At 39.7% G+C, this 9,738-nt stretch overlaps 2 protein-coding genes and 1 long non-coding RNA gene across 4 annotated transcripts; 1 reads left to right on the top strand and 2 right to left on the bottom strand.

The window, feature by feature from the left end:
* Window positions 1-5: 5 nt before the first annotated feature.
* On the bottom strand, window positions 6-3,663 carry LOC129586428 (uncharacterized). 2 transcript variants are annotated; one of them, XM_055479686.1, is made up of 5 exons: window positions 3,547-3,663; window positions 1,424-1,634; window positions 1,147-1,193; window positions 670-869; window positions 6-588 (listed from the first exon to the last, which is right to left on the bottom strand). In XM_055479686.1, exons 2-5 carry the CDS (start codon window positions 1,590-1,592, stop codon window positions 423-425), a joined length of 582 nt encoding a protein of 193 aa, XP_055335661.1. In that variant the 5' UTR covers window positions 1,593-1,634; window positions 3,547-3,663; the 3' UTR covers window positions 6-422. The 2 variants fall into 2 exon arrangements, with proteins under 2 accessions (XP_055335661.1, XP_055335660.1); XM_055479685.1 differs by lacking the exon at window positions 3,547-3,663 and having other exon boundaries at window positions 1,424-1,886.
* A 229-nt stretch (window positions 3,664-3,892) lies between these two features.
* LOC129586427 (broad substrate specificity ATP-binding cassette transporter ABCG2-like) lies at window positions 3,893-8,595 on the top strand. The gene is made up of 12 exons (XM_055479684.1): window positions 3,893-4,495; window positions 4,816-4,990; window positions 5,138-5,448; window positions 5,555-5,706; window positions 5,882-6,129; window positions 6,562-6,713; window positions 6,781-6,821; window positions 6,893-6,941; window positions 7,045-7,169; window positions 7,571-7,725; window positions 7,895-8,055; window positions 8,139-8,595. Exons 1-12 carry the CDS (start codon window positions 4,278-4,280, stop codon window positions 8,287-8,289), a joined length of 1,938 nt encoding a protein of 645 aa, XP_055335659.1. The 5' UTR covers window positions 3,893-4,277; the 3' UTR covers window positions 8,290-8,595.
* LOC129586429 (uncharacterized) lies at window positions 6,912-9,645 on the bottom strand. Its single transcript, XR_008690124.1, has 3 exons — window positions 9,394-9,645; window positions 9,147-9,285; window positions 6,912-7,242 (listed from the first exon to the last, which is right to left on the bottom strand). It is a non-coding gene; the product is annotated as an uncharacterized LOC129586429 (long non-coding RNA).
* Between the last annotated feature and the right edge of the window lie 93 nt (window positions 9,646-9,738).

Below are 9,738 nucleotides of genomic sequence, written 5' to 3'. Positions count from 1 at the left end.
ATGCATTTTCTGATTTCCATTTTATTCATCACTCATGATCAGGTTATTTACAAGGCTCAATCGCATAAGCACAAACAGATAAAGGATAAAAACCAAAAACTGGAATATTCAAATGCCCCATGAACAAGTTACGGAAAATACTTCTCTCATCATCCGCACGAAGCGAGTTTGTCGTCCATGTTTCGAAAAAGGGTTGCAACATAATACAATGGAAAAACTAACCTGAATCCCGCCATACAATTTTAAAGGACCGTGAAAAACACGAACTAGAGTTCCAAAGAAATGACTGCAGCGAAGACCTGAATGCATCGTAGTTTCGAAACGCGAGCATGGGATTGGGGAATAGTGTTTCGCGGTATAGGGAGATTCGACAGGGAACCGCATGGAATCCTGCACAAAGTGTGTACCACGCCAAGCATCACTCACTGCTGATTATCAACTCCCACCCACTGGGCAAACGTCACGGTCTGGTCCGGATTTTCCTGTTGAATCTGCTGCTGCCATTTGGTCTCCAGCTTCTGCAGTGTCCGAACAGGAAGTTCGAAAATGCTTTTCTGCTGAGCTTTCTTCAGCTTCTTTTCTTTTGAACTGCAATGAATAAACGTCAAGTGATTGCTTTGAAAGTCTAATACACAATCGAAAGCTCCATCAAACAATTAAATGGCGTACAGTTTGGCTTTATTCCAATAGTGCGCGTAGAGCAATTCGTGTGCGACCGTGTGCTTGGTGGTGCCAATGAGATCATACTCGACAATCAGTTCTTCTCCGTTTCCGTCCTTACTCGTCCAGCCGGGATATTTGACGCGATACAACGGCACTTTTTTTTCTAAATCAGGACACTCGTACGGTTCATCCTCCACGTTAACAACCTTAAAACCAAAATCAATCTATTCCAGTATTCCTGTACTAAATCCCAATAAATTAGCTGCAATATATAGTCAGTAATTGAAATTAGAAAGAAACTTGGTAAAAAAAATTTTCCGACAGGGGAAAACCATTATTTTGTCTAGCACACGTGATACAGTACAGTAAGTACACCGTACAGTTAATTTTATTACAGTAGTTAAAAATTTTTTAACTAGCGCCAATCAATAGTCAAAACCGTATGTAGAACCAGTATAGACTCAGTTCCTTCAGATTTCTTACAACAGCATGGTAATAATATCCTTGACAGCAAACGGCCACTGGATCCCCTGAAATGCAATTTACTTATGAAACACTCTTGAGTTTAATGAAGAACTTGTGGAAAAACGTATGTGAACAATTATACATACGAACTTAGGCTATACACACAAAAGCTTATAAGTAATAAGTACTGTGTTAATCGTACTCTTAGAAGTAAAAGCATACTGTGTAAAAGTTAATACTACTAAGTACTAAGTGACTGATTGGAAGTACGGTAAGAATACTGAATTCCACGAACCTTTTCCAAATTTCGGTTCATACGTGTACGAATCCAGTGCATACGGTTGATCCTTCACTTTCTGGATGCTGTTGCCAACTCTGTCTAACCGATCGGTCACCGATAACTCTTTCCAAGTTTCGTATTTGCTTTTTTGTTTCGAGCTGCTCGGCTCTCCGGTGGCAGCCATACTGTCGGCTATCCAGAGATTCACGTAATGCAACAAACGCCACTACGAAAAGGGAACTACGAAATCAACACAACTACTACGGACTACGGAGGCTGAAGAGCAATACTTGAAGTATGCGTTATAACGAATGCAAAAATGGTTTTCTGATTTTTTACACATCCACAGTTATACGTATACTCGGAATTTGTTAACGCACTGACACTGGGCACATCGCAAACAAAGAAACCAGGAAAAGGATCATCATTTACGAAAGCTTGTTTCTAAATACTCGCATTCGATTGTTATTACTACAGTAAGTAATAATAATTTTTAATTATTTCTTATGACGTTCATTTGGCAAGCCGGTAGGAACTGCCAGACCCCGCTTTCCGAGACAGCAGTTTAAACCCTGCTGCCGCCCTTATGCGGTTATGGTCCTTATGGAAAGCCGTTGACAACACAGCTCGTTCAGTGCCACTGCTGACCATAAGTTGCTAACTGCCTGCTAACAGCCTAAAACAAATGCCTACTACAGATACTTTGTACAAATAACAGGACGGTGACAGGACTTACTGTGTGTCACCGGCCATTTGCCTAACACCGGAAATGACTTCTGCCGCAAATAATTCAATAAAACTAGGAAAGTGCACCCGTATTTTGCGGGCACTGGATGACAGGCCGAAGTTTCACCAGAAACTTGCTTGGTACGACCTTTACGCCCGTGATGATAATTCCGCAATGATGTTCCATATCAGACTACCAACGCGTTTAATATTAGTAATCCATTAATAATGATCCCCTTCTGATTATTTTTTTAAAATTATTCTCAGTGGTAACGCACTGGTAACACACGTGGCCGTTTCGATAAGGTCACGGAATAATCTAAAAACCAACGTTTCCATGTAATACTTTCATATCTCATTGTGACCAAAACGCTCCATTTTCGTAATGGTGGCAGGACGGACAATGACATTTTCCCAGACGCACCCGTAAATTTTGAAAACCGTACGTTTACGCTCTCACGCTTTTGGGGGAAGTCCAGTTGCTGTACTGAATTTAAAATAGTGTATGCGGCAAAATTATTGGCGGATGTTTTTCTGGACCGGGGTGCACGTGTTTTACCGGTTTAAGTGCAGGACCATTCAGGGAAAATTGTAACTGTCCGGACTTATCAGTTAAGTACATCCGCCAGTTACTTATTAGTCAGGCAGTGCCGCCGTCTAGCAGTGGCGTGCTACATTAAGGGTCTATCTTCTTTCGTTTATGATTCATCCAGTTATCCTTTAAACGACAAAAAGTGTCTTTCTGTGCTTAGTTTGAGAACATTCTACCCTGCTTGAAATTTTGGAACCACCTGGTATTTCCCGAACCAATGGCAAGCGCCCGACAGAGTAATACATGTGGGAAAGAAAAAAATGTTGATCTACGAAGCCACATGTATGTGCACGGTAGCTTAATAGCACTTCACGCGGCGCGCGCAGAGCAGAGCATAATGTGGCGAAGCATTGGAACGTTAATGCTCAAGACACAGATACGGATACATTACATACAGTACATAAAACACTCTGGACGCTTGGCACCGAACTCAGGAAGATGATACAATAGGATAACGGCGAGGTACGGGCGATGGAGTAAGTATCTGTGTCAGCGGAACTGAGCGGATAAGCATTGAAATCCAACAGCCTCTGTCATGGGAACAGCACAAGCATAAGCTAATTTAGACGCTGTCGGTTGAGGCTGTGTAATCAGCGCAAACCTTTAATTTTACTTGTACATAGAAAACTTGTGATTTTTGTACCGCAAGTCTGAATTAAAAATAGGCGATACTAGATTTACAAGCACTTAAGTTAAATAGGTACATAATCTGGTCAGAAGAAATTGCGAATGCAGTTACCGTGCAGAATCAAAGTTATAAAAAATTGTGTGCTGAAAAGTATAAGATTGACGTCGTACTTATAAATTCGGTTGTACTTACTGTAGAATAGGGTAGTCCTACGACATAATACTTATATATCTGATGACTGCATTATGTGTAAGTTGTAACGTATGATAATTATGTAGGAATTATTGTAGCACGTAGCGACAGCTTAAAGATAATCATGGTATTCGATCACGATTAACTATCAGGAAAATTCTAATCTTTAGAGAATGTTCACTGCTGTCTTATCAAAATTGCGCCAGATTTTTCCAGTTCGCAATTGCTCAAATTTGTGCAAGACAGGTCAGTTTGGACATCTCGCACTCTCAGCCCTATCTTTTGGGAATTAAAGTCGATCATTTTATTGGTTTAGTTATTAGCCAGTACTTTAGGTTATTGTGATAAAGTCTTTTGTGATAAATCTTTTGTGATAAAGTCGCTGATAAGTGATAATGAATGTCGGTCGTACTACCGTATGATCTAAATTCGCTCGACGGACAATCTCTTCTGTTAGCGGGATTAGTGTTGGCGACGATTCCAGTTTATATCCTTTAAGTTGGGAAAATGTAGTTGTTAAAACGACAGCTGGACCTGAGTATCCTGATCATATTTGTAACGTTGCACGAGTATTGAAGATCGAAGTCAGACCATAGTCAGACTATATAAGTAATCACTCGACAATCTGGCCACTTTGCTTTGGCGCTTTTTAGTCACAACAGTTCACAGCGTGCAAACTGTAAACTGCAACGCAGTTCTTAAGCAGAGTATTTTTAAGTGACTGTGAATTTATGGATGACAAAGTCGAAATAAGTTTTGGGGATGATGCGGCACCTGCAGGATTTGCCGGCACCGGAATTGACAATCCTGTTTATCAATCCGAAACACTCTTGCACTTTCCCGACCAGCAAACCGACAGTTCTTCCAAACCACTGACACTTAGTTTTCACGATATCTGCTTCTTCGCCAAAATTAAGAAAGAAGAGAAGCAAATTTTGGATAATATCAGGCAGGTTGAAAATCTAGTTATTAGTGGAATTTGGACCACTTCGGCTACCCTTTTGTTATGAGATCTAGATATATAATTCTATGTTTTAGAATTTAAAGTTTCCAAAGGTTCTGTCTTCACGACTGTTTATATAATTTATGTACACTGTTTATATATGTACAGTTCTTAGTGCAGTTAACTATAGTCTGCGGCCTGTTATTCACCGACCGACAACCAAACTTCTTGGTAAAAAAATTGAACTGTTTATATACTCGTTATAAGCCGGTCTCGGTACATGTACACTGGAATCAAGTAAAAAATCCTGAAATTGCTATGTCTAGTGGAATTTTCTGCGGAGGCTTAAACGCAATCTTGGGACCTACTGGCAGCGGTAAATCTAGCCTGCTGGACGTATTAGCCGGTCGTAAAGACCCGCAGAACGTCAGCGGTAAGGTGTTGCTGGATGGGAAAGCCACACCCTCCGATTTTCGATTGATGACCGGTTATGTCGTCCAGGTACTTTCTGTACCGAAAATCAATTTTTTAATCAATCATGTATGCGCTAGTGTACTAAACAGTAAAAGTTCAAAAGTCTGTGACATGCGTAAGCATATCCAGTCAAGTTGAATGACTCATTTCGAGTTTTCAAACTATCCTGTGTAGGATGATGTCGTAATGGGAACATTGACGATTCGCGAGAATTTATCGTTTTCCGCTGCTCTTCGGCTGCCGCAGAGTTTGACAAGCGATGAACGAAATCATCGAGTGAAGCAAGTAATCGAAGAACTGCAGCTGCAGAAATGTGCGGACACGAAAGTCGGAACAGAATTAATACGGGGAGTTTCCGGTGGCGAAAGAAAGAGGTGCAACATTGGGATGGAGTTGATCACTTCGCCACGAATTTTATTTCTGGATGAGCCAACGTCCGGATTGGATGCCAACACAGCGAGTCACGTAATGAAAATCTTGCATCAGTATGCTTTCTTTGAACAACCCACATTTGTTTTGTTTTATACCCCATTTCTCAAAAAATTTTGTCCGCGCTGTACAAGTTTGCACTCGTACTGTACTGTTCTTCAGGATGTCTCAGAGTGGACGCACAATTATCTTCTCCATCCACCAACCGCGGTTTTCTATTTACCGGATGTTTGATACACTCGTGCTTCTTTCCGCTGGCAGGGTTGCGTACCATGGATTAGCCGCTAAATCGATAGATTATTTTCAAGAAAATGGTGAATTGTTTGATTTGTTTGAAAGCTTTAATTTTTTTTGCTAACATTCAGACATGTAAGAGTAGTACAATGAAATACAATATGCGGATACACATACACGTAATAAAAATATAGCTATTATGGATACAGCTCCTTACGTATCTGTAGTAGCATTAATTTTAATTGATCACTCTAGGCTACGAAATTGAATCGCACAATAATCCAGCCGATTTTTTCCTGGATGTGTTAATGGGCGAAGTGGAAAGAAATTCCCAAGCGGGACCATCGGATGAACCTCTGGAACTGTTGTACGCGAGATCTGAGATCAAAGAAGAAGTCGATCGGAAACTTGCCTCCATTTGGTCCGTTCATCAACTAAGCGGTGGACGAAGCGAAGAAAATAGCGGCCACAGGGCCGGCTACAAGACATCGTTTGCACGGCAGGTGAATATTTCGAAAAAAATAACAAAATAAGTGGATTATGTACATACGTTCTTCGACATATACTCACGGGATGGTTTCGAAGTCCACCGACAAGTAGATACCTCCGTACTGCTGAATGCGGTTACAATGGACTCTTGAACACCCAGTGCTGTTCCTTAGCCGGATCTTTCCAAATATCGAGACATTACAATACCGCAGACCATACTGTAGCATTATAAGACTACTGTGGTACTGTACGAGTGTCCATGTTAATCGTGTCCCACATGACCTTTACGCACTCACAGTAGAATTCAATTTACTCACAGTAGAATTAATTAAATCCGTTACGCAATCCACTGTATCTATACGAGTACAGATATTATATCTCTGTTCGCATAGATTCATAGAATATTCTTTGTGCAGTATAGAATTGGTAAATTTAGTTACATGTAGATCGCGATTGTTTCTGGGCGAACGGTGAAAAACCTAATCCGCAATCCGCAAACATCCATTCTACAGCTGGTGATCATGGTTGTTTTTGGAGCTATCGTTGGCGCCATATACTGGCAAGTGGATCAGTCTTATCCTGCCGGACTTCAAAATCGGTAACGAGCTCAGTATCGTCGAAGAACGCACACGTTTAACATTTATTAAAAATTTGAATTGCTGCAGATATGGTGCTTTCTTCTTCATCATAATGAATTTAGTTTTTGGTAAGGTTTGCGGGTCATTTTTTGGGAATTTTTTGCATGTTCTAACGCACATTCATTTTATTCGTTAACAGGAAATCTGGATGCCGTAGAACTTTTCGTCAAAGAGCGGAGGATCTTTGTGTAAGTTTCAGTTGTCTTACTCGAGCATTTATTTAAACGTTTGCCTTTAATCAATACGCGTGTTTTCAATGCTGATTGTGCTAAAAATATTGATACTTTTTAGGCATGAAAACGCAAGTGGCTTTTATCGCGTGTCCAGTTACTTCCTGGCAAAAGTTTTTTGTGACATTCTGCCACGACGTACGGTTCCCACGCTGATTTTTTGCTCCATTGCTTACTTCATGATCGGTAATTGTAATAAGTTAAGTTGGCGGCTTATTGTCATCGATCCATCGGAAGCCAGCAACGTTGCATATTTTTTCTGTAATTAACTAATACTTTGATTAATGCTACGCTTTTACGCATGGCATCATTGTCATGCCAGAAAATGAATAACTGTAGCGTGCTTAATAATTCCGTATAATGCTTAATAGTTCCATTAGTACTGGGAATTCGCTTTGACAGCTGTTAAGGTGACATCGATATTTTAAGTACTAGCACCGTAAGCATAAAAACTTTTTAGATAACGACGTCATATAGATATTAAGGTAACATAACTTTTGTTTGAATGATGAAAAACATAGTACTGTACTGATGTAAACCTCGGTAACATCTGCGTTATTATTATTGTTGTTCGGTAACATTTGCAGGTTTCCAAACCGACGCCGCGAAGTGTTTTATTTTTGCGCTGACGATGCTGTCAGTTGCTTTCGCTGGAGCATCCTTGGCTTTTCTGTTCAGCGCCTCAGTCAACGTATTTGCTATAGGGAACCTTATGATTGCTTTGTGCTATGTTTTTATGATGGTATGTATTACATAGAAACTTTTTTTATAATCAGAAATTTACGATGTTCGCTCGAAAGTAAAAATTAAGTTCGACTTTATTCCGATTATTTATTTCCACATAGGTAGTAACATGTCGATACCATTTTGCTTATTATTTGTTCCTTATAGTCTTCTGGTTGACCTTTCAGCTGTTTTCCGGTTTTATGGTCAATATTGGGACCGTCTTGAGTTGGCTACAGTGGATAAAGTGGCTAAGCTTTTTCCGTTACGCTATGAGCGCGGTCTCAATCAATGAACTTCATGGGATGGAATTTTATTGCAGCCCTGGTCAAAATGTCACAACGATATGGTGCGCAAAGTCATGTAAAAATTTTAGCTGTGTTAAAGATTAATTTTAAGGATTGTGTTTATATGTAATATTGCTAATTACAGCGCCACTGGAGACCAGTATTTACAACAGCAAAATATCAAGTTCGATGTTCCCTGGGATTTATGGCAAAACATAGTTGCGCTGGCATCAATGGCACTTATTTTGCTTTTCCTTGCTTACGTACAGCTTAGAAGAATAAAAAAGTTACGGTAACTGTTATTTCCAAACTATAACTGTTATTTGCAAACTGTTATTTCCAAACTTTTGCGTACTTGCTTTTGGGAACAGCTGGGAACGGCGACTAGCGCAACAACCGCAACAACCGCACTCCAATGGAAAGAATACAGTTTTTCCCCATAGATGCATGTTTTACAGATTCTGTTTTTAACTTGTAATCACTTAAATTTGCTGTTTCTGTTAACCATAAAGTATCGTACATGCTCATTCAGACTTGCGAAGACTTTTTTAGTCGGCAATTGCCCGTTCGCATTTTGTTAAGCCGGCACAGATAGACAGTAAAAATAAGAGGTTTGACATAAAGTTGGCCATATTGATAACAAAATTAAGTAAGTCTGTTGTAACGAAATTGGTTCTGGTCAAAAATAATTACGTACAACATTAGTTTAGCTAACAGCCAAATGGCAAACCAAAAATGCTGTGCCCTTGTATTTTGACTACAGTCACAGATGATGGTACTGACCAAAATGAATGTTTTGCTTTATATATAGTTTTAACTTTTAGTTGTTTGATATGAAACTTTCCGACCACGCTCCTAGCATTATAGAATCAGATTTTAGAAGTACTTGCAAGTAATAATTCTTTGTTCTGGTACTAACAGCAAGTACAAGTTGACTGTTAGCAGCTTAATTCATGTTACTATGGCTAATTTTCGTGCGTACAAGTGCAATCAAAAATACTTACTACGAACTTGCAACATACATAATATTTTTATTATTATTATTATGTCGTTTTGCGGTTTTGGTAACGTAAGGAAATTGTGTGGTCTCAGAATTTTGTTCTTTTATTACCACTGGGCAGTATTTAACCAGGATTGTAATTTGTGTACTCACCTTGGTGTCAGGATGCACGATACACCCCGCATTCGTAGAACGAATGATCTTGTTGAAATCGATTGAATTCGTAAGTATTTGAGGTATGCATGTGTACGGTAGCAATCAGCCTTCCGGAAACCCACAAACAGCTTATCAGCTACAACCAAGCACAACACATGGTTTTGATCCTCCTCCTCCTTATTCGGCTACGTCTACGATAACCTCTCCTGTTGGAATGCCGGCAACCCCAATAGTGTATGCTTACCATTATGTTCATCTGATTTTGTGATAAGTAACGATTAGCAGCCACAGCCGACTCATGGTCACAACAAGTGCTCAATGCGTTAGTGGACGCAGTACTGTTACGATTAACAATCAGCTAGAGTCATTATTTACGTAGTAGAATTTAAATAAGCATGCGATGTTTTCAGCACTGTTTATAACAAGACCTGCATAGTCTTCTGTTATCTTCCAGTTACGTCAAGGAAGTTTACCATCCTGTTCCCAAAGATGCCATGGCAGAAGATTGTTGCATGGCAGCTTTTTGCGCAGCTTTATGTTGTTGTTGTTTAAATATGAATTTCTAATAAAAAGATAATGAAGTGTATCA

Source organism: Paramacrobiotus metropolitanus, unplaced genomic scaffold, assembly GCF_019649055.1.
Source record: "Paramacrobiotus metropolitanus isolate TYO unplaced genomic scaffold, Prichtersi_v1.0 Parri_scaffold0000020, whole genome shotgun sequence".
In the NCBI taxonomy this organism is placed as follows: Eukaryota; Metazoa; Tardigrada; class Eutardigrada; order Parachela; family Macrobiotidae; genus Paramacrobiotus; species Paramacrobiotus metropolitanus.
This window is presented reverse-complemented; position numbering and strand designations above follow the sequence as displayed.

Excerpts from the sequence above, each read along its gene's own strand:
- LOC129586428 (XM_055479686.1), bottom strand. The coding sequence starts at position 1,592 with ATGGCTGCCACCGGAGAGCCGAGCAGCTCGAAACAAAAAAGCAAATAC. Across the intron at positions 1,194-1,423 it reads TGAACCGAAATTTGGAAAAG|GGGATCCAGTGGCCGTTTGC; the intron begins GTTCGTGGAATT and ends ATTGCATTTCAG. Across the intron at positions 870-1,146 it reads GATATTATTACCATGCTGTT|GTTGTTAACGTGGAGGATGA; the intron begins GTAAGAAATCTG and ends TTTGGTTTTAAG.
- LOC129586427 (XM_055479684.1), top strand. The coding sequence starts at position 4,278 with ATGGATGACAAAGTCGAAATAAGTTTTGGGGATGATGCGGCACCTGCA. Across the intron at positions 6,130-6,561 it reads AGACATCGTTTGCACGGCAG|ATCGCGATTGTTTCTGGGCG; the intron begins GTGAATATTTCG and ends AGTTACATGTAG. Across the intron at positions 7,726-7,894 it reads TGTGCTATGTTTTTATGATG|CTGTTTTCCGGTTTTATGGT; the intron begins GTATGTATTACA and ends TTGACCTTTCAG.